The sequence below is a fragment of the Primulina huaijiensis genome, chromosome 17 (assembly GCF_012295235.1).
Source record: "Primulina huaijiensis isolate GDHJ02 chromosome 17, ASM1229523v2, whole genome shotgun sequence".
Classification (NCBI taxonomy): Eukaryota; Viridiplantae; Streptophyta; class Magnoliopsida; order Lamiales; family Gesneriaceae; genus Primulina; species Primulina huaijiensis.
The window spans coordinates 2,893,046-2,919,036 of NC_133322.1; the positions used below are offsets into that span (position 1 = coordinate 2,893,046).

Consider the following 25,991-nt stretch of genomic DNA (forward strand, 5'->3'; position numbering starts at 1 on the left):
TTAAAACTTTTGCTTCGTATGGGATCAGGACTTTAATCAAGGAAAGATAGTGGCAAAACACTGCCAATTTACAATTTATCTTGAAATTCAATGTACACCTTTTATATTAATATATGGTATTTTTATTCCAAGAACCCACCGTTAGTTTACATGTTAAGTGGCACCATTTAAAAAATGACATATTTAATATATATTAGTGATCTTAAACAAAAATCTATGTATTATATTATTAAAAGCTAAAAAAAATAATCACAATAAATTTTTTAAAAACAAAGATAGCAAGTTGATTACGCAAATGGCCTTTAAAAAAATAAAAAAAATGGTAAAGTGTACCATAAATGTTTGGACAGCTATACAAGTTCTTGGATTCTTTCCAAATTCCACATACAGAGACCTTTTTTTTTAAAAAAAATGTCGTATGCTTATCTTTAATTCGTCAAATCAAAATTAAACATGGATTTAGATTTTATTTTTTAACATAAATATCATCATGTACTCAATCTTCTTGACAATATCACTCGCTCAAAAAAGTATTTCTATACTAATCAAACACTTGTTGGTTGGAGCTGTTGCTCCGATTTTCTAAAGCAGGATCTCAAGTTTGAATCTTGGAGCTCTAAACATATTATTAATTTCATCGTCACACCGTTTGCCGCAAACAAATGAGACATTAATTATTTTTCATTTTATCCGACGTTTGACTCAAGTTTTATAAAAGATCAAAGTTATAAATTATTATATTATCCATATAGATTGATTTATCGTCCGTTCATTATACTCATTCCACGAGCAAAACGATGTCTAATAATAGTATTAACAATTCAGTTTTCAAGCAGGAAACATGAGAATTGTTCCATATATATACTAATTCATGTAACACTTCTTAATCTTGTAATGTAGTTGGAGTTCTAAACATTATACACTCTCTCTTTATATATGTATATGTATTAGAGTATCAAGATTTAGATATTTTTTAAGGTTTTTTGGAGCTAGCATTAGGACAGGAGCTAAGCTGGGAGAGATCATGTCTGCTGGGGTTTGCAGAAAATGATATACGCGGTTGTCCGACTCATCTCCACGTTCAGTTTTCTCTTGTAGATGATGTCACTTTCACTCACCAGATATGTATATCATCTAGGGTTTAACAAAATATTAATTAATTAAGAATAATGTTGTAATCTGATAATGATTAATTATATATATAGGTTTAGGAGAGTAATGTGTTTCTTAATTAGGGATGCGTTTGTGTAATAATTAGTCGATATATATAGAAATTTCATATACTGAACATCCACCGTAATCGCTGAGTTAATTAGTAAATGAAGATGATATCTCTTTATTATAGGCCTAAGTCATGTGCTTCTAGGTTTTGTTTTTATCTCATATATTGTTTTAATTTTATAAAATACCAAAGGATAATAATACATGGTTTGATAAATGAATTTTTGATTTTTAAATATTTTAATACTTGATAATAAGTTATGAGCACGTATTGCTTGCATTCAACAACCAAGCAGTATAATAATTAACCAAATAATATAATTTATCCTTAGCTAGTTAAGGTTATAAATAATGTCTTCTCCACCTCTCAACACTTTCAAGAAACCTAGCAACTAATTAAGAACCAAGACACCTATCTATTGTTTAAAATTTCAAGATATTTTTTTAAAAAAAAAAAATCTATGGAACTTCTTGGTGCAGTGTATGAAGGGGAATGGGGTTCGTTCAATGGAACGTGCTCAGATGAAGGGAATTTCATGTCGAGTTTACTTCGAAACTCCTCGGATACATATGACATATGGGGTAGTTCTAACTTCTCAATTTATTCTACTTTTTGGCCTGATCAGGGGTCGATTATGGCTGTTTCTGAATGGACCGATGATCGTCGAATAGAAGCATCACAGGGGAATGATATTCTTCGTCCCTTCTCAAGTCATGAAACATGGTATCCAATGGCAACGGATTACGGTTTAAAGGAGATTAAAAACGACGGTTCCTGGTGTCATTCAATGACGTATAATAATGTCATGAAAGGGGATCATGGGTTCCCATACCAGGAAACAAGTAGAGACAGTGTAGGACTAAACGAAAACCTGCCCGAAGCGCCAATGTCTTTGCCATCAGAACAAGATAGATTCAGCTGCAACCCTAGGGAATCATCCAAGAAAAGACTTAGAATGCCTACAGAAGTAAGTACCATGCATACACTTATTGCCATCTTTTTATTTTATGATACATGGATCATATACTAGGTTCAAAGAGGAGAAAGGAGTTGATTTTTTATAATTTAATTACCTTTTCATTTGTTTATTTAGGTTCACAAGAACAAGAGAAACATTAAGATGAAGATTCTTGACGATAACAACAATAACGACTGCAGTAATACCGAACTTATGAGGCATAGCACAAGCAGCCGCAGCACGGAAGATGATTCAGCCTATGGTACTTCACACGAACTAAACGGAGGGTTGCCTTCCAGTTCAGACTCGAAAGGCAGTGGAAAGGCTCGGGCCAGCCGGGGTTCAGCAACTGACCCTCAGAGTCTTTATGCTAGAGTACGTACATATCTTTAGGGTCTTTGCAATTTTGAATCTTAAAATATCATTCAATAATTTAGATGTTTGAGTAACTAATTAAATTGTCTTACTTTATAATTTGCAGAGAAGAAGAGAGAAAATCAACGAGAGATTGAGAATCTTGCAGGGTCTGGTTCCCAACGGAACTAAGGTGAGTACAGTTGATAAAAACTGGTGTTGATCTATATATAATTCTATTGCATAGATTAATGTGGATGTCCACACGTAAATTATTCCCTGAAATTAAAATATTCAAAAAATTTATATATATTCTCTAAAAATTTATGGACTGAATTTTGAGTACATGCTCCTAGGAGGATCTGAGAATTAACTGGGTTTTTTTCTCCTTATATAACAGGTTGATATCAGTACTATGCTTGAAGAGGCTGTGGAATATGTAAAGTTCTTGCAACTTCAGATCAAGGTAAGAAATATATAGTCTCGAATTCTTTTTTCTTTGTTTTTTCTTCCCTTTTTCCCAAATATAATACACAAATCGATCGGTAGAAATTCAATGCATTTCAATATTTTTATTATATTATGTATGTCTAAGTTGATTTGCCAATAAATACCAGAAACGTGACGAACATCCAACTAATATATCATATATCCATAGGTTCAAAAATCTTAAATTTTCATAACTTATTAGTTTGGAAATTGAAATGTGTATTTCAAAGAAAAATCAGACAACTTATTCCAATAATTTATCTTTCAAGATCTCAATATTGGCTTTCTTTTTACAGCTTCTGAGTTCTGATGAGTTATGGATGTATGCTCCCATTGCTTATAATGGAATGGACATAGAGGCGCTTGATTTAAGGATCAAAGCTCCAAAATCACAAAAACCCTAAACAATGAAGGATTCTGCCCGACACCAAACCCGGATTATCGATCGTAACCCTAATGTGGCTCAAAAACAGGGGATCCAAACAAGATATCACATTTTGTGCGAATGAATAAACACCGCATACCTTGCATGCATGCATGGTAACCATTTACGAAGTGATTTTTTTCGTAATCGTTATTTTTTATTATATATATAGAAATGGATTTCATTTTTCTTATACCCCTTTTTATACAAATTTGCTTGACCTTTGAATTGTACAAAAGGCCGAGTTAAGGAAAAGAATTGTATTGTGAAAATATATAGTTTATGTAGTTTTTCATTAACTGGTATATTGACATAATCTATGATCAATTCAGTACTATCGATCCATATATATAACATAATTAATTTTCTATATATATATATATATATATAATTTATATATATATTTGTGTGTGTGTGTGTGTGTGAGTTATATCTATTAATTATTATTTAAACAAGGTTTATTTTAAAAATCACACTACTTCTTTGGTGTTATTAATGTTCATTGGGATTGAGACTCTCATGATTGACCATGATCTCTCCTCTTTGCTCTAAATGATTTCAGACAATCAAGAATCACCCTTCATGAACAATTTGGGAATATTATTACAATTTTTTTAAAAAGAAATCATGTCCAAAATAATGCTTTTATCTGTTACTTTTACGTATACAAAAAATCAAAATAAATATTTTTATTCTCGAAATATTCTTTATCAACTTGACTTACGATCCAATCCGTCAAAGTTTGACATAAAATTGTTAATTAAGTGTGACGTTTTTAGATAATTATCTTAGAAGTATAGTAACACGATCTTTACAAAAGTAATCATATTATAATATTTTTTCCATTTCGACGCCACTTCTATCTCGAGTCAAAAGTAGGCAACAAAAAATAGTCTTCATTTTTCTACACAGCAAAAAATTCTTAACCTGCACTTATTCACAAGAGTGTGTACAATTTTTCCCCAACTTTCTTTAAAAATAAAAAATAAAAACAAATATGGCAATTACATAAAACGACCATAATCGAGAAGTGAAAGAGGAACAAAACCTTCTCACAAAGGGAAAAAAACGTCACTTTAATTAGGACTGCTCTTAGACTTCGATGCAATGATATCATGTAAAGTTACATGGACTATATATGATACCACAAAAACTAGCTAAACCAACTTGGAGATTTTAATTATCGGTGTTTTCCCATAAAGTATACACTTGGTAACCTTAAAATAGACTAGATCATCTCCATGATAAATCATGCAAGCAGATTGTAATCACATTATTGCATAATGATCACTGACCCTCTGAACTTTATTCTAAATTTATTTGAATAGGAATATAACTACTGTCTATATGTGATATAAAATCTGACACAAATAGAAAATCTTGAACATCAAGAAAGCGTGTAGATGAGTAGATCCACTTTCCTTGCAAGCTAGTGGAACTGATGCACAATATTTTCTGGTACGCTTTGGATTGCGTTTTATATATAGTTTAGCAGATCAAACTAAATTTTGTAATATGATTCAAACCCAATATAAGTTTCATCTATGTGACTGTGTCAGAAATTCTTGAGATCTATGCAATTTAATGCTCAATGCTCAAAACAACATTATCTGAACCAACAAAATTCTCAAGCACCATCATTCCAAAAACACACATGCTGTATATTAAAAAATTTCAGACTCTGGCTCATCGATACAACGTTTGACTCTCTCAACATGAAATGTGCAGTCACGACGTACATAAAATAGGAAGAAAAAGTCACGTACGACTAAGGGATCTCGATTAATTAAAGAGGGCACAACCTGTCACATGATAAAATTTACAAAGTGATGACCTTTTCTTATACCTTAACAAGATCGTGATTTGGACATGTTCAGTTATTGTGAAACAAGTTTTACAAAACCAGATAATTATACCTTCAAAAACTTTATGATGGAGACAAAGGTCAGTGCTACAAGTCCCCACATCACCCTTGCAATAGAATAATTGTTAGGATTCAGTTTCAAGCATGATTGTCATTAACATGATTGGGAACTTCGTTTTGGCTGTCTAGAGGCATGTATTGTGCCATTATAGCCCTGATCTCCGAGTCCATGTACATCTGAAAATGAAAAAAGGCAAAAGATGAGCTGATCACAAAATGACTGAAGTTCCAGTTCCAGTTCCAGTTCCAGTTCCAATTAACAAAATCACCATCAATAATGTTCAATGTTCAGCTTCTCCAAAAAAGAACCTATTTGTTATCTACATTAACATGTTCGGAGTGTACATTTCAAAATAAGGAAGTGAAGAATATACAGAGAAATTTCAACTTTTGAGGTCAAATGGATAAACTAACAATTTTATAGAACATTGACGTGTAGAAAACTCACCCTCAACCTATACTTGTAAATGAGATACGCCCCACCAGAAGCCATGGCCAATACAATCATAACAATCCAAACAGCTGTCCAAGCAGACTTCACTTCGGTAGCCCTCTTACCTGCACAAGAAACAGAATTAAAAAATGTGAGTCTTAGACATGCACCTTAGATACTGTTGAACCTGCGTCTGTTGCTAGTCTGCTACACCAAATGACCTAACCCAATACTGATCATACAACTAAAATATTTTAAAATGTACAATACTCTAAAATTGTTTCAACCTAGTTCACACGAAAAAACACGCATCATAGCAAGGACAATTGCTGCTTTCCTACATACACACAGTGTGATGTGTAAATGAACTCACTTATGCATGTATCATGGTCCCTGATATATAACAGATCCCCACTACAGGTACATCCGTAACCTCCCCACAAGTTCTTGCAGCTACATTCTGGGCACTGACACGCTTTCTTTTCTTTACATTCATCAACATCTGTTTTTTAGAAGAAAATTCAACATGGACACAGGTTAAACCAAGAGAATATGATGGTGTAAACTGTTGAGATTATGGACTTTTATATACAAGTCACAAGAAGTTAATCCGGCCGACGTGGAACATCTAACACCTCCACGCCCATGAATGAACGTCTAGAGCGTGAAGTTTACAAAACATTAGCGAGTGGCCTATTAGGGAGTCCAACGCATGACGCTGGATATGGACTCTGATACCATGTTAAGATTATGAACTTGGTCCAGATTCCACCCAAAAACCTAGCTCAAGAGGATGATTGTCGAAGTCCATATATACAACTCCCAAGAACTTAATACAGTCGATGTGGCACATCCAACATAAACTCTAATTCAAAGTTTCAGACCCAGGATTGACAATAAATGACGGGGAACTTAGTGTCTGCTTTAAAGACATAATTCCTAACAACTTCAGGCAATTATTAAAATTCTCAAATATATTTCCATCAATATAATTCCACAATGTCCTTTTAAAAATGTAATATAAATTCCAAAAAAACCAAGTGAAGATGGGTTCATTGTTCATGCTAGTAAATGGTATTTATGACTTATTGTGCATGCTAGTAAATGGTATTTATGACTTAGCATATGGATATTAGTATTAGGCGCCAGGGAGTCGTTCACATTTAAAATGAACAACATTGTACTAGTATCTGTGTTGCATTGAGGTTTAGATTAATGACAAACAGTGGATTGAGATGTGCTCAAACATGGATGTTATCAGGTCCATTAGTATGTGATATGAAAAACACCTTACCGTCACATGTTTTAACGCCATCACCTTTAAATCCTGGAGGACATGCACATTTTCCCTCCTCATCATCCTACATATATAATACAGGGATTCCCATCTGAATCAATTGTCTGACAAAAAATAATAACAATATAAATACAATTAAAAAATTAAAAAAATACAAACCAAACAAGCAGAGAAAGTGACTCCATTTCTGGTTTCGTGCCAACAGCCTCCATTACTGATTTGGCACCGCCCAGGCCCACTTGCTGCATGGGGAAAAAGGAATATTAGACAATCTCATTGCAATGCCTTGAGATATTCGTACAAAAAAGAAACAAATCAAGGATCAGAATCCTTTGGAACGGTCACAAATATGAGTCTGACCCTCGATCAAGGGATGGTGAAAGGGGTTATGTTGCCTGCAATCAAAGGTAACCTGAAAATAATTTTAATACCTATTTTTGTCTCCATAAACTCATATTTTGGCTATAAACTGAATTCATTTTATGGATGAATTCTTCAACGAGGAGAATTATTTTTTCAACGTCTTCTCACATCATAGGTTGATCTCTAAGAATAGAGAAAAAAGCTGTATAAATACTAGGAGACGACAGTGCTATCCAACTTCAGTTGCCGCATAGCCTTCCCTGTTTAGGTTCTATAATTCCATTCCCCAAGCCTTAGTTTCCATTGGTAGAATAATTTTTATCTTTCTTAAAAGAAAACTTGAATTGTGAGTCAAGATAGAGCAATACCATTTTACTCTAGTGTGACCAATATTTTTCGTTCCTTGTGTTTTTTCCATTTAATTTACCTTAAACATACAAAACGACAAGCATAAAACACCCATCTACAATGTGGAAGAGTGATTTCACATAGATAAGCACCATATAGTGCCGATTTGCGGTGGAGAGGCATAAATGGAGCAACTCAGCCTTTTAAGACTATTTATCCTGAAATCATCTTTGGGTGACAAATTTTGTAATCAAACAACAATGAAGATTTATGGAGCAACCAGAATTTTGCAGCATTGTAAATGGCATTAGGCAGAGGCGGAAGCGGAGGCGGAGGCGGAGGCGGAGGCGGAGGCGGGGTTGAATTTATTTTTACTATTTTTATATATAAGCATAGGTGGTTGAATTTATTTTTACTATTTTTATATATAAGCATGCAACATATACAGAAATTAAATGTGGGTGATTGGGTTGACTATTATGTTTTGAATAGAAAGTGTATAATGTATTAATAATTAGGGTTTTTTAAATTCCGTTGAATTTTGACCCCTTCGCCCGCCCGCCTCGCCTGCCCCGGCTCACTTTTGACCGCCTACAAAACTGCCTAAGGCAAAGGCGGTGCGGTTGATGGCCACCTTGCCCGCCATTTAGAACACTCAAACTTTGTGATATGATTATATGAATTTGAAGACCAAGGCGAGTGTGAATGTGTGATTGAAATATGCATCACATAAAAGATTAAAACATTAGCTTCACAATGTCCAAACTGCTTGAAGCATCCAATGCTTCGGCCAGAGATGAGAGTCAGAAATATTTCCTGGATGAATCAATATATGAAGAGAATTATTTTACTCAACCTTTTCTCACAGAAATATATACATACAAAACAGATGTGTACACCAGTAAACAATCAAGTAACTTCGCTAAAAAATAAGAAAATAATTGGTAGAGATTTGAAGAAGCAAGAACTGTTATTCTCGTTAGCAGCAATCAAAATACACAATTTGTGTTTATATGGTCTCATATAAAGTATATGCGAAAATAACATAATTCTGATGTGAGAAAACACCGTCGGTCAAATAGAGAACATATTCATGCCAACTCAGACTGGTCAATATCTCTCTTTTTTGGTTTACTGTAATACCAAAAGAAGTGTAAAAATAGTGGAATAATAAATTACATGATTTATGGGCTTTCAGATGTCCGGTTATTTTTCCACTTTATCTCCTCTCTATTTTTAGTTTTCAGCTGGAAAGAGCGCCGGGGGTGTGTTTTCAAGATATTTCCATTAAAATTTTCTGTTGTTTGGATATTATTCCTCCTATTTGAGTCACATCGATGTAACCAGACATAAGTGGAGAATATATTGACAAAGAAATCTCCAAGGTGGATGTGGACAGAATAAATTTCTTATTGTGTGAAATGACACATGTTTAAAAATACATTATATTTCATGTTTTACTCATGTGAAACTATATCTGAAGCAAAATGCTCATTCCGTAGCAAAGTAAAGCATAAAGCACTTTCTGATAAAATTATGTAACTAACCATATCAAAGAAAAAGAACAAATTGCATTCACTTACATACCGACACAAGAACTGTAGCCATCTCCCTTAAACCGCACACCATTAACTACAGGGCATTCACACACTCTTCCTCGAAATGTGTCCTGAATATAAACATCGTCAAAACCAAATACCATAACACTCATTTTTATTACTCAGCAATTGAAAAAAGTACCTTGCAAGCTGAAAAGTTAGCTGTCTTGTCTTGCCAGCAGCCACCATTATTATCCAAGCACTCATTTGTTTCTACATCTGTAGTCAAAAAATCATAAGCTCCAACTTTATCATAAAACCAATTAAGCTAAAGACGTTAAAATCTTCCTCAGAGTGGAGATTACTTACCACCACTCAGACAAACAGATGGTTCTGTCGTTTCCTCAAAACCTGCACAGAGAGCCTTCAAAACAGAACCTTTCTCCAATTTCCCTGAAAAGTAACCATATAACACAATATAATAAATTTACTGCTAAAAGGAAAGATAATATAGTACAGTCTAACCTCGATATTGTCGATTATTGACAACAAGCGTGGGCAATATGGTCACATCACCCCGCGATCCTTTTCCAATCTATAAGTACATATTTTAGTTCTCACACAATGAATGCTATTCACATAAAAATATGAAATAAACACATGCAGCAATATGATGAAAAACTGATGTCAAAAAAGTTGGTCACAAAATCTCACTTGTGCATCCTGTTCTAACTTAAGAACTGGATTGTCTGAATCAGCCTCAGGATCACCCATGCACGTTTCAATTTTTTTCAGATCAAGACCTTAAGGAATAAACAACAGTATGTTGACATTCAGTAATGAACGTGGCAATATAATATGAGAAATGGAAAACCTTACCTAAAGATTTTATAACACTGTCTGCACATTCTTTGTTGTACTTCTTCTCTTTCATGGGGCATCTAATTTGAAAGTCAGTAACGTAATCCCACCATATCCATGGTTTATTGGTCTCATTGGTCACTTTGAACACGCAAAGCTGTCTCAAATTTTCAAGAACCACATCTCTTCCTTCATAGCCTGTGCTAAAATCCTGTTCAGGGTCCGGAGCACAATACCTTCCATGGTTTATGCATTGAGACTTGCACTGTTTGCTAATGGTAAATGCTTGTGGGCAATACCAAGTTATATAATGTGGTGTAAATTGAGTATAACCGCCTTTCTCAAGAATTTGAGCTGCTCCCTTAAAATCCTTTACAAACTCCATCAACATATTACACTTAACGCCACATTCATCATTGCTATTAGTCCACAGTTCATATTCCACTCGATCATCTGGGTGTGGAACAGCTTCCCTCCAGTCAAGATTCACATTCACCATATCTCCCCCACCGATTGCTTTCTTCAATTTTTCTCCAAAACTTTTGTCAATCAGTGCTGATGGAATTGTTATGTTCTTAATATAATTTGCCGATGAACCATCCTCTTCAGGTGAGTCCATAGTTATTAATGCTTCCTCGACGTCATCGGCTACTAGAACTGCAGCTGCCCCAGCATTTTGGGCATTCCAGACTTTTAAAGCGAAAAAGCAATCTGCGTGCCATAGCAAGCCAAGAAAAAGATCCGTAAACTTATGTCTTATTAAACGCATGTGCAATTGTACCTAGTGAAGTATCTTAAGAGACTAACATTAATCAGAATTTCTCAAGCTATGCTATTAAAATGGTTGTCAACATTTCCAAGCATTAATTAATAACAGGAAAGGTGAAATTGTAGAAAAATTGAACATTCTAAACTATGGAAATCAGGACATGGTGGATTTCTCCCAAGAAAAATAAGGGATAGATTGACAAGCTATGCTTACGCTTTCTGATTTTATTTTCATGCTTTGAATGAATCTCCGAATCCTTTGGTAATAAGAAATTATCCAGCTTTCAGCAAACGTTAAAGTAGTCTAACGCTAAGTCCTACTAAGAATCCAATTCGAGAAGTTGCTGTAACCCTGAAGTAACTAAGCCAGAAAGAGTGGTTCTTGTTAGCTCATCAGAATCACCTCCTCGCCACTAGAAATTCCATTTTCCAAGAGACTAAACTTATTGCAATCACAAAAGGGAACATATTATGTATGTAGAATTCAACTTCCATGTAGAAATCTAGAGAAGTTCAATCCACATCACTGAGCCTTTAATACCAACATTTCATTCATGAGAAGTCCGAGAGTGGCAACATGTATGTGACTTAGTTTCCATCCAAGCCTCAACTGATTAACATTCTTAGAAAGAGCTTACTCAAAAAGATCTTTGAAGAGCTATAAAAGGCAAGTCGAGAATGATCCACACTATACACATGCTTGAGTGAGAGTTTCGAAACCACTACATTTGTAGATTTCTACCCATGAATTAAGAGATAAACTGGTAATCTTTTCATGTGCATGAGCCATGATTTGATAAGACAAACTTAAAAAAATATTCCTCAACTCCATAATTCAAACAAAACAAATGATGATTAAAAAAAATATAAAAGTATTCCTCCAAAGCAGACAATTATTTTGCCCAAAATGAGAATGTGATTGAATATAAAGGCAGAAGCAAATCAAAATAACCTATCCAGATAGATCATTTATTTAAATACTGAAAAGGGAAATTTATCAGAAATTACCAAAAGGATGTCTTTTCCATAAAATCAAAATCCACTTCAAATAAACAATTATCCTCTAAAGACGAGCTTTCTCAAATTCAACCTCAAACCAGCAAACTAGCGACAATGTACTAAAGGACATGCACAAGAAAATAACAATTCACACCTCAAACAAGAAGCTCAATCACTGCATACTTCTTTAAAAGTAAAAATAACCCACATCATAAACTGAAACAGAGAAATAAGCAAGATAATAGAAATGGCAACTCTAGATATCACAATGGAAATTTCGGTTTAAAGTAACCGACAAGAGAAAACAAAACCGAAATCTCCAACAAGTAAAAGAACAGATACCTCCACGATCAACAAGTAAAAAATTCGGCAGAGCCCCAGGCTTGGCCTTGAAAGAAACCCCAAAATCGTCAAATTTTTTACAGCCTTTCTTGTTATCTTTTGGGTACAATACAGTTCCTGCCATACTTCCCCCGTACTGCGGAATCCCAAAGTTTCCAATAGCACTGTCTTGAATCCCCTTTATGCTCTCCGGTGACGTCACCCTCAAGCTGTTCTTCTCCACAACAAACCGACCCATCACTGATTCTGCGAAAGCCAGCAGCAAAAACCCCAGTGAGATTGCAGACCTTGGAATTTTAAAAGAACCCATTTGCTCGAACAGAATCAAGAAGAAGGAAGTTCCAGGCTTTTGCAATTGCAGCTTAGCTATATGCTATTTATTATATTTTTCCTTGAAATTGATTTCATGGAGTTCCTATAATGTGAAGGTGCCGTGAAAACACGCGCTTTTGTGCGTGAGAGTTGGTTGACAGGGAAGGAAGTCGTACTTATAGCAAGAACTGTCCTCTCTCAATTATGGGAATATTAATATTAAAATAAATATTTCAAAATTAAAATAAAAATAAAAATAATGAGAATTTTTTTTATTTTATTTAATTTTTTCTAAAAATTATTAAGTTTCATAAATTGAAGAACGCCATTAAGCTAGTTAAAATACTTCTTTCAATTTGTATGGTATCTATCAACATATTTTTATGATTCCTAACTTTTTTTTGAATGATTATAATTCCTAAATTTATTGCTAAACAAATTGTTCGTTTAGGAAAATAAAGTAGAAAATAAATTAAAGTAACAAATCACCAATCTATCCATGAAAAATGTTATTTTTTTATGTCAGACTTCAAATATGGATCGAGTAGATCCGTTTCACTGTTATAAATCCGTGAGATCGTCTTATTATTGTTTGATTTTCACAAAAGCTATCAACGTATTTCCATACTTGAGTTTTAAAGCTTTATTTTAAACAATTCAAAAAATTCATGTGAAACAGTCTCACGGATCAATTTTGTAAGATACATATTTTATTTGTGTCACTCATTAAAAATTATTATTTTTGTGTCAAAAGTATTATTTTTTATTGTAAATATGAATATGGTTGACACGTCTCAAGAATAAAGATTCGTGAGACCGTCTGACAAAATATCTGCTATAAGCAATTTATCTTGTGTCCAATGATAGTTGTATGATTTGAAATAGAATAAAAATTGAATATTGATTATGAGATTTTTAAAGCTTTATTATTTTTAAGTACTTCTCATTTTTAAATTGTAATGGAAGTGATTCGTGAACATGTTAAGAGAGATAATTCCAAATAAATTTAGATAGCTAAAGTGTTGGAAAAAGTTAAGTTCGAAATGATGATATAATTGTTTAGATTGTTACAAAAAATTTGAGTGGCTGAAGCTGAAGCAGTTTCTTTCGAAGTCACATAGAGAAAATCAATGAATAACTCATTATATGATTATCTCATTATTTTTCCTATCAAAAATTAATTTTTTTTTAGAATAACATTCATTCATTAAAGAGAATTCATAAATTTTAAATACATCGAAGAATCAATTAAAGCTCGAATTTTCAAAGCCATGACTCTATCTGGACCAACATCATCTATTGATCCCTAAGCAAATCAAAAGTGTTGATCAGCCTTATGTACTTCAACTATACATGCTTAACGGACTAGTCGAACCGGAATCGATGTGGAGTCACTGCAGTAAAAAATCGTGTTGTGTGTGATAATTGTTCTTATTGGATAGAACAATCGAACGTAATGCTTGCGTTGTTGTAATTTTTTTAGATAAAAATTGAATGTTATTTTAAGTTAAATTTCAATAAATGATTATTTATATTTTTGATATTGTTTGTAATTTTTAATATAGTACGGTTGAAATTATTGGGTTTAAAGAATTGAAATTAAGTGATTTAGAGAGTATGCAAATCCTATAGAATTTAGAAAGCAAATCAATGGAGAGAGATTCAAAACAATTATCAGAATAAGAATATTATTACAATACTTAGTTGATAAAATAATAATAAAATGACAATTTGATAATTTTAAATATAATATCATTTAAATTTCATGTTTTCATGGTTCTTATTAAAAAATAATAAATTATGCTGAATTCAAATTAATTTTAAATGATACTATTTTTTTTTTCAAGTCATGTTACAAGTACATCAAGATTTGTACAATAATTCTTATAACACAAAAAAAAAAACTATATTTATCAAAATCTCACAATAAATTCATATAAAATTTTATTATCTATTTTATATAAAAAATATCTTATTATATAATTGATGAAAATTATATTTGTTAAAAAAATTATTTTATTTTAGCAATTTCACTGGATAAATATCAACTTTCCCAAAATCAATTCCAATTTCCTGCTTCTCCGGTTTCAGATTCTCGAAGCTCCAAACCATGAAACTCAGGCTCAGGTCAATTGAATCCAAAGAAACCCTAAAAATGGAAGCCCCAAATCCATGTACCCTTCGTCAACTCAAGCAGATTATTTCACAAAACCTCCCGAATTTCCCGTCGCCTGCTTCGATTCGCCTATCCCTGAATCGAAAAGACGAGCTTCGATCCGACTCGCCTGGTGGTGAGGACTCTCTCCAGCTTTTAGGGGTCGCCGCTGGTGATCTTATATTCTTCACCCTCGACCCTGGTTTAGTGCAGAATCATCTGCCTGTTTCGGAGCAAGAAGTTGGTAATGATTCGAAGTCCGTAGATATTCATCCCTCCTTGGAATCTGAGGCTTCTCAAGATTTGAATGCCGGTGATAGCCCCAGCGAACCCAAGATTTCTGAGTTTGATGGGCTGGAAAGGAAAACACTAGATACGGCAACCCAGTTGGAGGAATCTACGGATTGCATGGAATTAGATTATGGTTTTGATGAAAATTACAATATTAGTGGTGGGTTTTCAGCAGACGTAGTCGAGGAGTCATTTTCTGTACCTGGGTATTTGAGGAAAGTATTCATGGACGAGTTGAATGATGATTGTGGACGTGATCACGAGTTGACTGTAGTGGCAATTCATGCGGTATTTTCAGAATCTGGTTTTGTGGGATTTGATCGAAATTCAAATAAGCAAGTTGGTGGTTTTCAGTTTAATGATTGGCCTTCAGGTGGTTTTATGCCGTCAGTGTCTTACACTTTGCCAGATATTGTTGCCCGGGGTGATGGAATTGACAGCATTGTCTTGAAATTTCACAGCTTAGGGAAGTTCATGTCTGTTTATGGATCATTAAGGAATGAATCAAGGGGACACGGTACACACTTTTTAAAATTGAATGAGGATCAACTAGTGCCACTTTTGAATGTTGTTTGGGCGAATTGTGGTGTGACCGAAAGTTTGAAAGGATTCGGTGGAGGTGTTTCAACTACGTCACCGGAGAAAGAGCTGTTTAAGTTTTGGAGAGATGTAAAAGACAATCTTGCATTACCATTGTTGATTGGTTTATGTGAGAAAACTGGTGTAGAACTACCTCCCTGCTTTATAAGACTACCCACTGATCTAAAAATGGAAATCATGGAGTTGCTGCCTGGTGTTGATGTAGCTAAAATAAGCTGTGTGTGCTCGGAACTGCGATACATTGCATCAAGCGATGACTTGTGGAAGTTGAAGTTTAATGAGCAATTTCAAAATGAGAGAACGGAGGGATATGCTAGTTGGAAAAAGGCGTTTGCCGTGGCTTGGGAGAGGGAGAAGTTGGGGAAAGTTGAGGAAAGGAGGATCAGAGCAGCACCTAGGAGTACAAGACATCTGAACCCATTCTTTACCCCTCAGGTACCTCGAGTAATAGGCGGTCCACACGATATTTGGCCCGTTCTTGGGGATGATACACTTGCCAGGCTCCGTTTTCCGGTCAATCCTCGGATTCAGAATTTTTCTCCTCGCTGTAGACTTGGAGGGCAAAACAACGTGGAACTTATCTGAAAGTAGAAGGTGGTTTAATGGCCGTTTGTTTAGCTTTTATGGTAGTAATAACCGTTGTTGAACGCGAGTAAGGAAAAGTTGCCTTTTGATTTATAAATTCATCATATTTATGGGAATGGATGGTGGTGGGGAAACGCCATGTGTTTGTCATACTCAGTGAGTAATAATCGTCGGATGATTTCAAAATGCATAGGTTTCACAATATTACGACATGCTATCCAAATATAAAAACTACGTCGAGAGTTTTATTCTACATAGAATCTATTCTCGAAAACCAAAGATTTTGGATGCCATGTTAGAAAAATACACGAAGTCTGAATTTGACCAAGATTTGGACGGTTGAGTTTGGAATCTGAACAGACAGAAGACTCCCAATGCAAATTGAAAAAATTATTATTATTTTTACTAACTAATCAACTCATTAATAAACAGTAAATAAGAAATTCTCGGGTTTGTGCTTGGATCGACTTTTTTTTTTTCCTTTACATGTTGGACTATTAATCTATATCATAGTACTAATTATAAAAATTTATACCAAGTTCATAAAACTCAAGCGAAAAATTAAAAAAATCCGAAATTAGACACGTGAAAATTCACAAGTGAGGACATAATTATAATCATTAATTAAATTTTAAATTAATGATAATCAGTCACAAAAACCCCCAATTGTAGTTTATATCTACATATTGTTTTCCAATAATTATATGTAATAATAATAATCTAATAAAGAGTTTAGCAAAAAAAATTAAATCGATATTTTTAAAGAATAAGTCTTTTACTAGACAGACTAACAAATTGACCTAAGCTATATTTACAATGAGAATTAATATTTTTGAAATAAAAAACAATATTTTTTCATGAACTAAATCGTATTGAAAATCAATCTCACAATATTGATAAATGAGATAATCTCATAAGAGTTTATGTGATTTTTAAGTACAAATATTTTTAACAAAAGTTGGATTATAGTACCTATCCTAACAACAAAAGACAACCAAATCAAAGATTTACTCCAAATGTTCATTATAAGATATATATGCCTAACATACACGATTTAGTATCAAGTGTCGCATCACTTTTGATGATATGAAACATGCAACTTTTGAAGATCAAGCGAAAATAAGCTACAAAACAGATGTGTTACAGTGCTGAAACTTGCCGCAACATCAACCATGTTGATCAAAAGATGTGCTAATACACGAAAAACTAGGGGAAAAAAATCAGAAACTCGATTATTCCTGACTGCGCTTCATTCAACAAATGACTACCGAGGACTGGTTCCATAACTAGCTAAAGTCCAGTTAGTGTAACTAGAAAATTATTGCCTATATACAGGGTGTTGCGTAACGAGTACCCCAGATTTAACCACATTGTCACGTTATAGTTGCACACCCAGTGTAAGCAAAAGTCTCAAGTAAAACCTGCTAACAAAAAGGATGTACAAAGATTTACATGTTTCCACGATGCTACGCTGCAGGAGGTCTCTGTTTATTGTGTTTGTTTTGCACCAGACCAAGAACAAAATCAGTAAATATATGTTCATATTCCGGCATTTTCCCATATCCTGCTAACATGGGTAAAAAGTTAGCAATTCACGTGTTCATACTTTCATGATCCAAAAAAAGGAGTAAACAAAGAAACAGTTTTGTACTTGAACCGGTAAGGGTCCCTAAAACAAGAAAATCAATAATCTAGAATAGGAAATGGCTGCTCAAATGATCTAATCTAGGGATTCAGGATCTGAGGATAGATACAACCAAAGATTAAAGGTAAACTACACAGGCATCCATGGAGGCTGGTTTAGTTACAAAGACAAAACCTCGCTCCTAAAAAAACTACAAAAACCACCCCTGCGTCTAAAGAAAATTTGAATATAAAAGCATTTGTTATGACACGTCATCGTTGCCCTTCATCTCTTATCTTCTTCCTTAGCCAACTATAGAAATTAGTTTATGGCCGCCGACAGTAGCACATAACTGCCAACACCACCGTATCCTTTCCATCACTGCTACTTCCCAACCCATTTCAGCGTTCACCATCTCTTCCTGACATTGACATACCACTCGTTACCATCTCCCTCACAATCCCTCCCCCCTCCCCAAGTTCTTTCTTTGCACCACGTCCTTTTTCATTCTACAGCCAATTTAGTTCTTTCAAATTTCTCTCCACCGCCATAGCAGCGTCACCCTATCGCCGCAATTATGTCCTCTCCCTCCAACTTATCATCAAGCCACAACCCTCATCCCCGTCCTTTGTCGTTCTACAGCCCCTTTTGTTCTCTCACTTTTCTCTCCACCTCCATAGCAGTGTCACCCTATAGCCGCAATTATGTCCTCTCCCTCCATCTTATCGTTAAGCCGCCACCCTCATCCCCTTCTTTATTTCACTTCCTATTGTTAGTTTATGGAAGAAAAGGAATAAACTCTCTCACAAGAGTAAGCTAATAAATGAATTTTTGAGTTTGATTTCGTTCAAATAACTGATATCAAATCTTGTGGTGTTGCAGCATTTGGGTAACCATGTAAATTAATTCCAAGTCCGTATAATATTTTGGTAAATTATTTTTAAAGTTTAGGCGTTTCTATAACTGATTGAAAATATTGTACCTTTTAACTGTAAAAGATCCGAAGTCTTTCCATTAATTTACCAGGAATTTTATAATTACAGTTTCGCTCCTAAAGGGCATTTTAGTCCGGAAAATTGTCCAAACCCTTATTATTGACCTGAGGATATTCCCAAAAACCTTTAATACGATGACATCAGTAGATTTTTCATAGCAGCACACCAAAAAACTGTTGGACAATGTAATGCCTAAGGGCTGGTTATTGTAGTTAAGAAAACTCAAGGGTGGTTATTATAATTTGGAAAACCTAGGTAGGTGCGAGGGTAATTTTCCGCAAAAGAAATCATGTACAAGCTCAGATGATACACTTCATTTAACAAACACGCTACAAGGGTCGAAATAACTGCTTATGAGGATTCAGCACTTAAAAATCAAATGAACTCAAATATCATCACTTTACCAGGGAAGTAGTTGATGTCAATGACGTAATACAGATCTTTGGTCCCCTTTTGCCTAATCATATCAACATTAAATAGCCGGAGACCCTAAACATCAAGTAAAATAACACATATCACACATAAATGGCAACGACACTTTATATACTGTAGCATCAAAAGTAGCAGAAGACTGAAGTTCCCATATAAATTGGAACGGAATTAAAATTTTGTTGGAAAGATATTCACCAGTCGATTACGAAGTTCTCTTGCAAGTCCCTCAAGCAAAGGTCTTGGAGGAAGTTCTACATCAATCAATGAATTACTACGAAATAAAACTTCACGTTTTGAATAAACATAAATAAGACAGCAAAACCATAGCTGACATTATCTTATGGTTTGTCCAACTCAGTTTATGAAAGTTGTGAATTAACAAAAAGAAAACAATGATCTAAAAGGCCATAGATGGAAGTTTTTGAGCAACTACACTTGAATGGGGCATATCGTGTTTAAATCATTTCAGATAGTGATGGTTTATTGTCCCCGTGAACCAATGAATCATCACTTTTTTGGTTGGTGAAAGAGCACCCAGTACACATACCACCTGGCTAAAGATATATTGAAGTACCAAAGAAGTCCTATTTGCAACAGCGTAGATATCACTGCTGTAAGGGGACTCAAACTCACCAGCAACAGCAGGATCCAGATCAGCCTCATCTGCACTAGCTGCAGCGCAGGAAACTCTTGGGAAGCGGAAAACACCAGAAATTTTAGGTAAGTCACATTTGGTTATATCAGGCAGAGAGAAACGCCGGACAACATTTACGGACTCGCCGATGACATAAACTTTAAAGAGAACACCGCCTATCATTTAGCAATTGAACATTCATAAATCATACAGGCAACACCAGAAAATAATGGCGACGAACTAAGGAGTAAGGAATACACATACCGTGATTAATGAACTCTTGTAAAACCATTGGAGGCTCTAGTTCTGAGGGGGACAACTGATCGTATGCAAGGAATAATTCATGCGACTTAGCACTTCCATCAACAAACAGAGGTTTCACAACTGAAAAAATAGCATTTGAAAAGTTTATGTCAACAATTAAAATTTCAGCAGAGAATACAAAATTTACTCATGGAGTGACACCATAAGAAAAATCTAATGTATCGCACAACATATTATCGGATTTTAGTATTTCAAACTAGGTCACCATCACATTCTATGGGAAGAAATCTTCAACCACTTTAATTAAAAAGAATTCTGATTTTGAAACAGAATGCTTCTTCCAGTAATACACAGCCACTACAAATATCCTTTTTGTATAATCAATACAAGATCCTTTTACTGAGCACGAACAAACCCCCTTCCATGATTAGAGGGAATTGGGTAAAAGCTAGATTTCCTACAGTATTTCTTATAGTGTCAATGCAATAATAGCTTCCATTCTTCCAAAATAAAATGGAAGAATACTAGCATACCGAGAGGTAATCTTAATCCAGCTTTAGTAACTTCATCTGGTATTGCAGCTGTATCTTTCATAACAACCAATTGCCTTGGGACGCAAACTTTTCCTGTTGCAGTTCACAGGAAAAAGTAGCTAGTGACAAGGAGATAAAAAATTACATCAAAAGTCACCTTGGAGAAAATACTAACATCAGCAACACACATGGTAAGAAGAAAGGCAACATTTTTTAAGTTTTTTCATTTTTTTTGGTGTGGTACTGCCTACATGGTGAGAAATATATGTCACACAGCCCCAAAGAAATGAAAGTACCATAGCAATCAGGCAATTTCAGTTCAGCGACCTCTTCAAGCATTGATTGGCGGTTGTGAACATGTTTTATGGCTTGAGGAGGATCCAGAATTATAACCTCGGGATATTCTCTCTGATAATCCTTTATTAAAAATAAAACTAAACATCAGTGCCATTGAAAGGAGGCTGTTTCAGTAAGATAAAAATCATTTTTTAGTCACTATGATGAGATATCATTCAAGATTAGAAATTGGCACAATGTTTCACACGCATGAATAAAGCATTGCTAATTTTAGTGCTCTGAGTGTTTCACACTTTTAAACCAATAGATAAATTTGCATTCTACACGTTAATTTCTGGTCAAACAGCCACTACTAAAATGACTTCCAACGAACATGGAGAAAAATATCCTAGCAGAATCCATTCATGGAGTCTCGCCTCAAACCACATTAATATTAGACATGGAAAAAATTACAACTCATTCTTTCCATTCCCCGAATTCTCTAAAATAACAGGTTTTAGAACTCTAATTTTTACAGCAATCGAGCTTTCAAGAAGTCAAAATTATAATATTAATCCAACTGTGAAAACAATTTTACAACCAAGGAAGTAACTGCATCACTAGACCAAATAAATCAAGTTGTGGCTAGCTAAAAACACACTCGGCAATCTATAATAGAGTAGTCGATAAAAAAACTCAACAAAAATCATTTATCAATGCAAATGACGAGCAAAATTGACCCATCAACCAAGCAGCTATAACAAAGCAAGAACCTACAGAAGCAACAAAATACATCAGACTTTTGGCATGATTATTAGCAACAGCAGGACAGGTTATACAGATCTCACAAATTAAAACTCTCATTATATGATTCTCAGGAACTACCCACGACTATCTGATTATAATTTGTGAATCATGATAAAGAGAGGAAAAAAACTGCTGATCATATTAGACATAATGATTTTAGGGCACATATAAAACAACTTCCAAATCTACCACCTTCAGACTATAACCTGGCATAAAGTATCTGGACTATATCTCTATCCTAGCAAGAGAACACCTAGAATTTGACATTAGAAATATCGGAAACACAATTCCACAGCATCATCGGAAAGAATTAATTGTCATTCCATACAATTTTTGTAAAAAACACTACGAAGATTGAGAGCGCGAACCTTAATAGACTGGGACCACTCTTTTCCAGCTAACTAAAAGAGAAGGGAAAAATCAATCAAGAAAATGTTAAACTTGAAACTTCTAGAAATGACAGCAGGAAAATAATGAGGTTGCCAACAACATGATGTTCATTAGCCAGACCTTTTACTGACAGGAATTCCTGCTGAAGGCAGGATGAATTGACAATTGATATATCATGATAAAAATCAAGCAACAAAATTCAATTCAAATAGAGGTTTTAACCAATTAACAGATGGAAACTCATTCTCCAATTCATATACAGAGATAGTGTTCCCATTGGATTTTAGGGTCAACATTTTATAAGCCGGATAAAAAAATACCGTTTTCAGTCATCACATATTTGTATTTTCATATTCCAGAGAAATTCAGAATCTAATTTTTTTACATAGCTAAGGAAAAGGAAATGGATAGAGTTGTGACAGCTGAAAGTTTTAAAAAACTAAGATTCTGTGCTCTCCTATTGTAAAAAGTGAGCTACCAAATAACATGGAGTTGGATTCGGATAATAGCGGTAAACTCCAGTATATTTTGGTAATATTGCTAAGAACCAGTGGGGTAGGGTAATGTCAGTGGCAAGTTGCGTGTGAATAAGAAGAGATATCAAATCAACAATCTGAATCTTCAGAGCTTTCTGAGCTAGATAGTCAAGGAGGTAAACAGATGAAAAGAAAAGAACTCTTGGAGATAAGATATAAAACTATTCATTCATATTGAGAAATGTTAGAATTTTTGTTGACTAAGATAAGTACGACAATGGACATTTGAAACCATATGTTTGTTTAATGGGTCAAAGCCAGCTTTTATCCATTATTCATTTTTTGACTTCTAACTCTGCATATCACCTCTTTGGCACAAACAAACTAAATGTTTGACTCATAGAGATTACAAGTTCCTTGATAAGACTTAATCCACAGGATGGAGGTGGAAGAGTTGCCATTGTTTTGTTTCAGCACTGAAAATAGTTACAGTGCAGATCCCTGGAAATTATAATAGGATTACAAAACATATACAATCACTTTACAGAGAGTTCAACTCTTACCTTTTGTAAAATGATGTCAAATGGTCCTTGCTCCAATAAAGGCCTGTTCAAGTCGATGGAGACATATTGTATCCCCTTACTTCTGCATCAAATATTATATTTACAAACAACACAATAAAGAAATCTTAGGACACACAAACCTCAAAGCAAATTTTGCAAACAGACAGCTGATGTAAAAGAATAGAACTAAGATAAAAATAGTTAACAACACATAACTAGTATAACAAAAGGTTGCAAAATTAGATAGCTTTATTTCTTTCACCAGTATCTAGAGATTTAAAAGTAGTAACAAATTCCAATTCAAGGCAATTCCCCATGTATCGACGAGGGAGGCAAAGTACTAAGAACATCGCTCTAATATATCATATTCCCAACCAACGATATAGTTTCCTTCAATTGGCCATTTCTCAAGGGTTTAATGAGTAAAGTGGAGTCAGAGTGGCATAAATTAAAGATTGAGAAATACAGAAAATTCATTTCCCTTTTCAAAATAACGATAATAATGATTCCCTTTCGGGCTACTCCGAAGAAATAAAAAAGTGGATGTAGAGCAGAAACACAAGAAACTTGAAAATTTTACACTGAAAACATTGAATTTGGAAGATCTTAACGAATAAAACGATTTCTTTTCAGGGAAATACTCATCATTAGTAACAAAGTTGGCTGGGACAAGTATTCCACTAGCACAAGGAAAATAACAGGATTGACTTGGTAAGATCACCAAGAAGTCAAAAAATACTAATCACCGTAGGTTAAGGCATATATTATGGAATATATCATACAATGATACAGACTGTAGCCTAAAGAGAATATTATTATGGAATATACCCGATAATAAGTAACAACTTCCTCCTAAAACCATTGAAGTAAATGTACAAGTCAAACAGATATTGACCAAGAATTGTTCAAATCGTACACCACAACAATCCCAAATAAAACTTACAGTGCGCGATTTTGGTGTACTCGAATTAATTCCTTTTGATTTTTTAAGAAAAATCTAAAAACTTTAACCGGATCATTTATCCTTGAACGCTAAATAATAATGAAAATAGTAAAAAGATTTGCCATTCCTAAGCATCCGAGTACAATATAATGGAAAAAGAACTCAAATACACCTGAGCATTATTCCCAGAAACAAAAACACGAAGGTCTGTAGGCGCAAGGATCTTTAATGTATTAGAGCATGAACAACCTCAGCAACACAAAATAACAATTTACGCAGCGGACATCTACCGGGGCAAATTAATTTGAAACGTCTCATCAAACGGCATAAAAACACTCATTTCACAAAAAAAGTACGGTTAAAAGACACAATTGCATTCACAGATTTAGTTTGAAATGGTTACCGGGATAAACGGATAAGTTTCTGCTGCAAGAAACTCTTCTTCTTCTTCGAAGTAAGAGCACAGCCGACCACAACACTAGGCGATGGCGACAATGACGGAGACGTAGGCGGTGAAGAGGAAATGTCGGGCCCGGCTGAATTCACATGTGTTTCCCCAATCTCCTCTTCTTCCTCATCACGGATGCATGGATCCGAAATCTCTCCGTTCAACTGCATACCCACCAACGCTTCACCAGATTAAATTAAAAACCCTAGTTCCCGGATTCAACCCTCAGATTCCCACTCGATTTCGTCACGAAATCTTGAAAAACTGTCGCAAATCCTTCGCCTTCTTTCTTGGATTGTTAGATATACCAAAACTATATGCGAGTGAATGTTAATTTGTGGAATGAAAAGCTTGAATCCTTGATCGTTTTCCCAATTATTAATATTTGTTTATTGGCATAATACATAATATAATTATATATATATATATGTATGCATACAAGTTACAACGGAATATATACGATCGAGTGCTTCGCAGATATATATAGTAGGCTCCTCAAGTTGGCATCCCTTTTTCGATATTGGGGGAGGGGATCTGCGGGCAATGTGCCACAAGCGCCATCCCATCATAAATATATATATTCTAAAAACAGCATATGATCGAAGCTTGTTTACTGTCTAAGAATAAGAATATATATATTCGATTTTTACAAGAGCACAAATATCCTTGTCTGAATCGGAATTTTTCGAAAAAATATTAATTATTATGTCAAAAATATTTTTTTTAATAAATTATGTCAATCCATCTCATTAATATGATAATAAATTATTAAAGAAAAACATGTTTTTAGTGGATTTAACAATTACAATGTATCAAGCGGGCCCACATATTTGTAAATGGCACACTACATTTTTCTTTATATGCCTATATTATCTTTATTTCTGTTGTGAAAAAGTAAAAATTTACGATAAAAAGTAAAAATCTCAAACTCTCAAAATTATCACACTACACACTTTATAATATTTTTCTCTCAACTCAATTGTGATTTTCTTCACAAATGAGAGATCTATTTATAGAAAATTTTTACAAATAATCCAAAAATAAATTACATCATTACCTTCATCATCACACACAAATTTCAATATTCAACACCTAATTTTCAACATTCAAATATTCAACATTCAATATTTAAATATTCAATATTAAAATATTAATTTTCAACACTCTCCCTTGTGATGATGATCATAATGATTGTCTTCATTACGTGTTTTTATACTTCCTCGTTAAAAACCTTACTAGGAAAAACCCATTGGGATAAAAACCATAGTAAGGAAAAAAAAGTGCAGCCACGTAAACTCTCCCTCATGTTGACACGAACAATTCTTCACAGATTTCGTAGATTG

General features: G+C 34.2%; 4 protein-coding genes across 6 annotated transcripts; 2 read left to right on the plus strand and 2 right to left on the minus strand.

Annotated features, from left to right (window-relative positions):
• Positions 1-1,682: 1,682 nt before the first annotated feature.
• On the plus strand, positions 1,683-3,427 carry LOC140963273 (uncharacterized). The gene is made up of 5 exons (XM_073422559.1): positions 1,683-2,189; positions 2,316-2,555; positions 2,662-2,727; positions 2,935-3,000; positions 3,320-3,427. The coding sequence occupies exons 1-5, from the start codon at positions 1,683-1,685 to the stop codon at positions 3,425-3,427; spliced, it is 987 nt and encodes a 328-aa protein (XP_073278660.1).
• Positions 3,428-5,210: 1,783 nt separating this feature from the next.
• On the minus strand, positions 5,211-12,820 carry LOC140962734 (vacuolar-sorting receptor 3-like). Its single transcript, XM_073421695.1, has 12 exons — positions 12,321-12,820; positions 10,230-10,922; positions 10,065-10,153; positions 9,876-9,945; positions 9,720-9,803; positions 9,553-9,629; positions 9,400-9,481; positions 7,261-7,343; positions 7,099-7,165; positions 6,178-6,306; positions 5,820-5,929; positions 5,211-5,548 (listed from the first exon to the last, which is right to left on the minus strand). Exons 1-12 carry the CDS (start codon positions 12,628-12,630, stop codon positions 5,450-5,452), a joined length of 1,893 nt encoding a protein of 630 aa, XP_073277796.1. The 5' UTR covers positions 12,631-12,820; the 3' UTR covers positions 5,211-5,449.
• Positions 12,821-14,676: 1,856 nt separating this feature from the next.
• LOC140962385 (F-box protein SKIP22-like) lies at positions 14,677-16,723 on the plus strand. The gene has a single exon (XM_073421256.1). It carries the CDS (start codon positions 14,743-14,745, stop codon positions 16,261-16,263), a length of 1,521 nt encoding a protein of 506 aa, XP_073277357.1. The 5' UTR covers positions 14,677-14,742; the 3' UTR covers positions 16,264-16,723.
• A 747-nt stretch (positions 16,724-17,470) lies between these two features.
• Positions 17,471-25,172, minus strand: LOC140962786 (inositol-tetrakisphosphate 1-kinase 4-like). Of its 3 annotated transcripts, none has more exons than XM_073421790.1 (10): positions 24,604-25,172; positions 23,258-23,336; positions 22,197-22,229; positions 21,042-21,162; positions 20,746-20,838; positions 20,213-20,332; positions 19,948-20,124; positions 19,510-19,565; positions 19,287-19,371; positions 17,471-17,827 (listed from the first exon to the last, which is right to left on the minus strand). In XM_073421790.1, the coding sequence occupies exons 1-10, from the start codon at positions 24,816-24,818 to the stop codon at positions 17,730-17,732; spliced, it is 1,077 nt and encodes a 358-aa protein (XP_073277891.1). In that variant the 5' UTR covers positions 24,819-25,172; the 3' UTR covers positions 17,471-17,729. The 3 variants fall into 3 exon arrangements, with proteins under 3 accessions (XP_073277891.1, XP_073277890.1, XP_073277892.1); XM_073421789.1 differs by having other exon boundaries at positions 23,258-23,339; positions 24,604-25,169; XM_073421791.1 differs by lacking the exon at positions 24,604-25,172 and adding an exon at positions 23,869-23,968 and having other exon boundaries at positions 23,258-23,339.
• Positions 25,173-25,991: the final 819 nt, after the last annotated feature.

Excerpts from the sequence above, each read along its gene's own strand:
- LOC140962786 (XM_073421789.1), bottom strand. The coding sequence starts at position 24,818 with ATGCAGTTGAACGGAGAGATTTCGGATCCATGCATCCGTGATGAGGAA. Across the intron at positions 20,333-20,745 it reads TGGATTAAGATTACCTCTCG|TTGTGAAACCTCTGTTTGTT; the intron begins GTATGCTAGTAT and ends CTATTTTTTCAG. Across the intron at positions 19,372-19,509 it reads GAGAACTTCGTAATCGACTG|GGTCTCCGGCTATTTAATGT; the intron begins GTGAATATCTTT and ends CTTGATGTTTAG.
- LOC140962734 (XM_073421695.1), bottom strand. The coding sequence starts at position 12,630 with ATGGGTTCTTTTAAAATTCCAAGGTCTGCAATCTCACTGGGGTTTTTG. Across the intron at positions 10,154-10,229 it reads CAGTGTTATAAAATCTTTAG|GTCTTGATCTGAAAAAAATT; the intron begins GTAAGGTTTTCC and ends TTATTCCTTAAG. Across the intron at positions 6,307-7,098 it reads TGGCGTTAAAACATGTGACG|ATGTTGATGAATGTAAAGAA; the intron begins GTAAGGTGTTTT and ends TCTAAAAAACAG.
- LOC140963273 (XM_073422559.1), top strand. The coding sequence starts at position 1,683 with ATGGAACTTCTTGGTGCAGTGTATGAAGGGGAATGGGGTTCGTTCAAT. Across the intron at positions 2,728-2,934 it reads TGGTTCCCAACGGAACTAAG|GTTGATATCAGTACTATGCT; the intron begins GTGAGTACAGTT and ends CTTATATAACAG. Across the intron at positions 3,001-3,319 it reads TCTTGCAACTTCAGATCAAG|CTTCTGAGTTCTGATGAGTT; the intron begins GTAAGAAATATA and ends TTCTTTTTACAG.
- LOC140962385 (XM_073421256.1), top strand. The coding sequence starts at position 14,743 with ATGAAACTCAGGCTCAGGTCAATTGAATCCAAAGAAACCCTAAAAATG.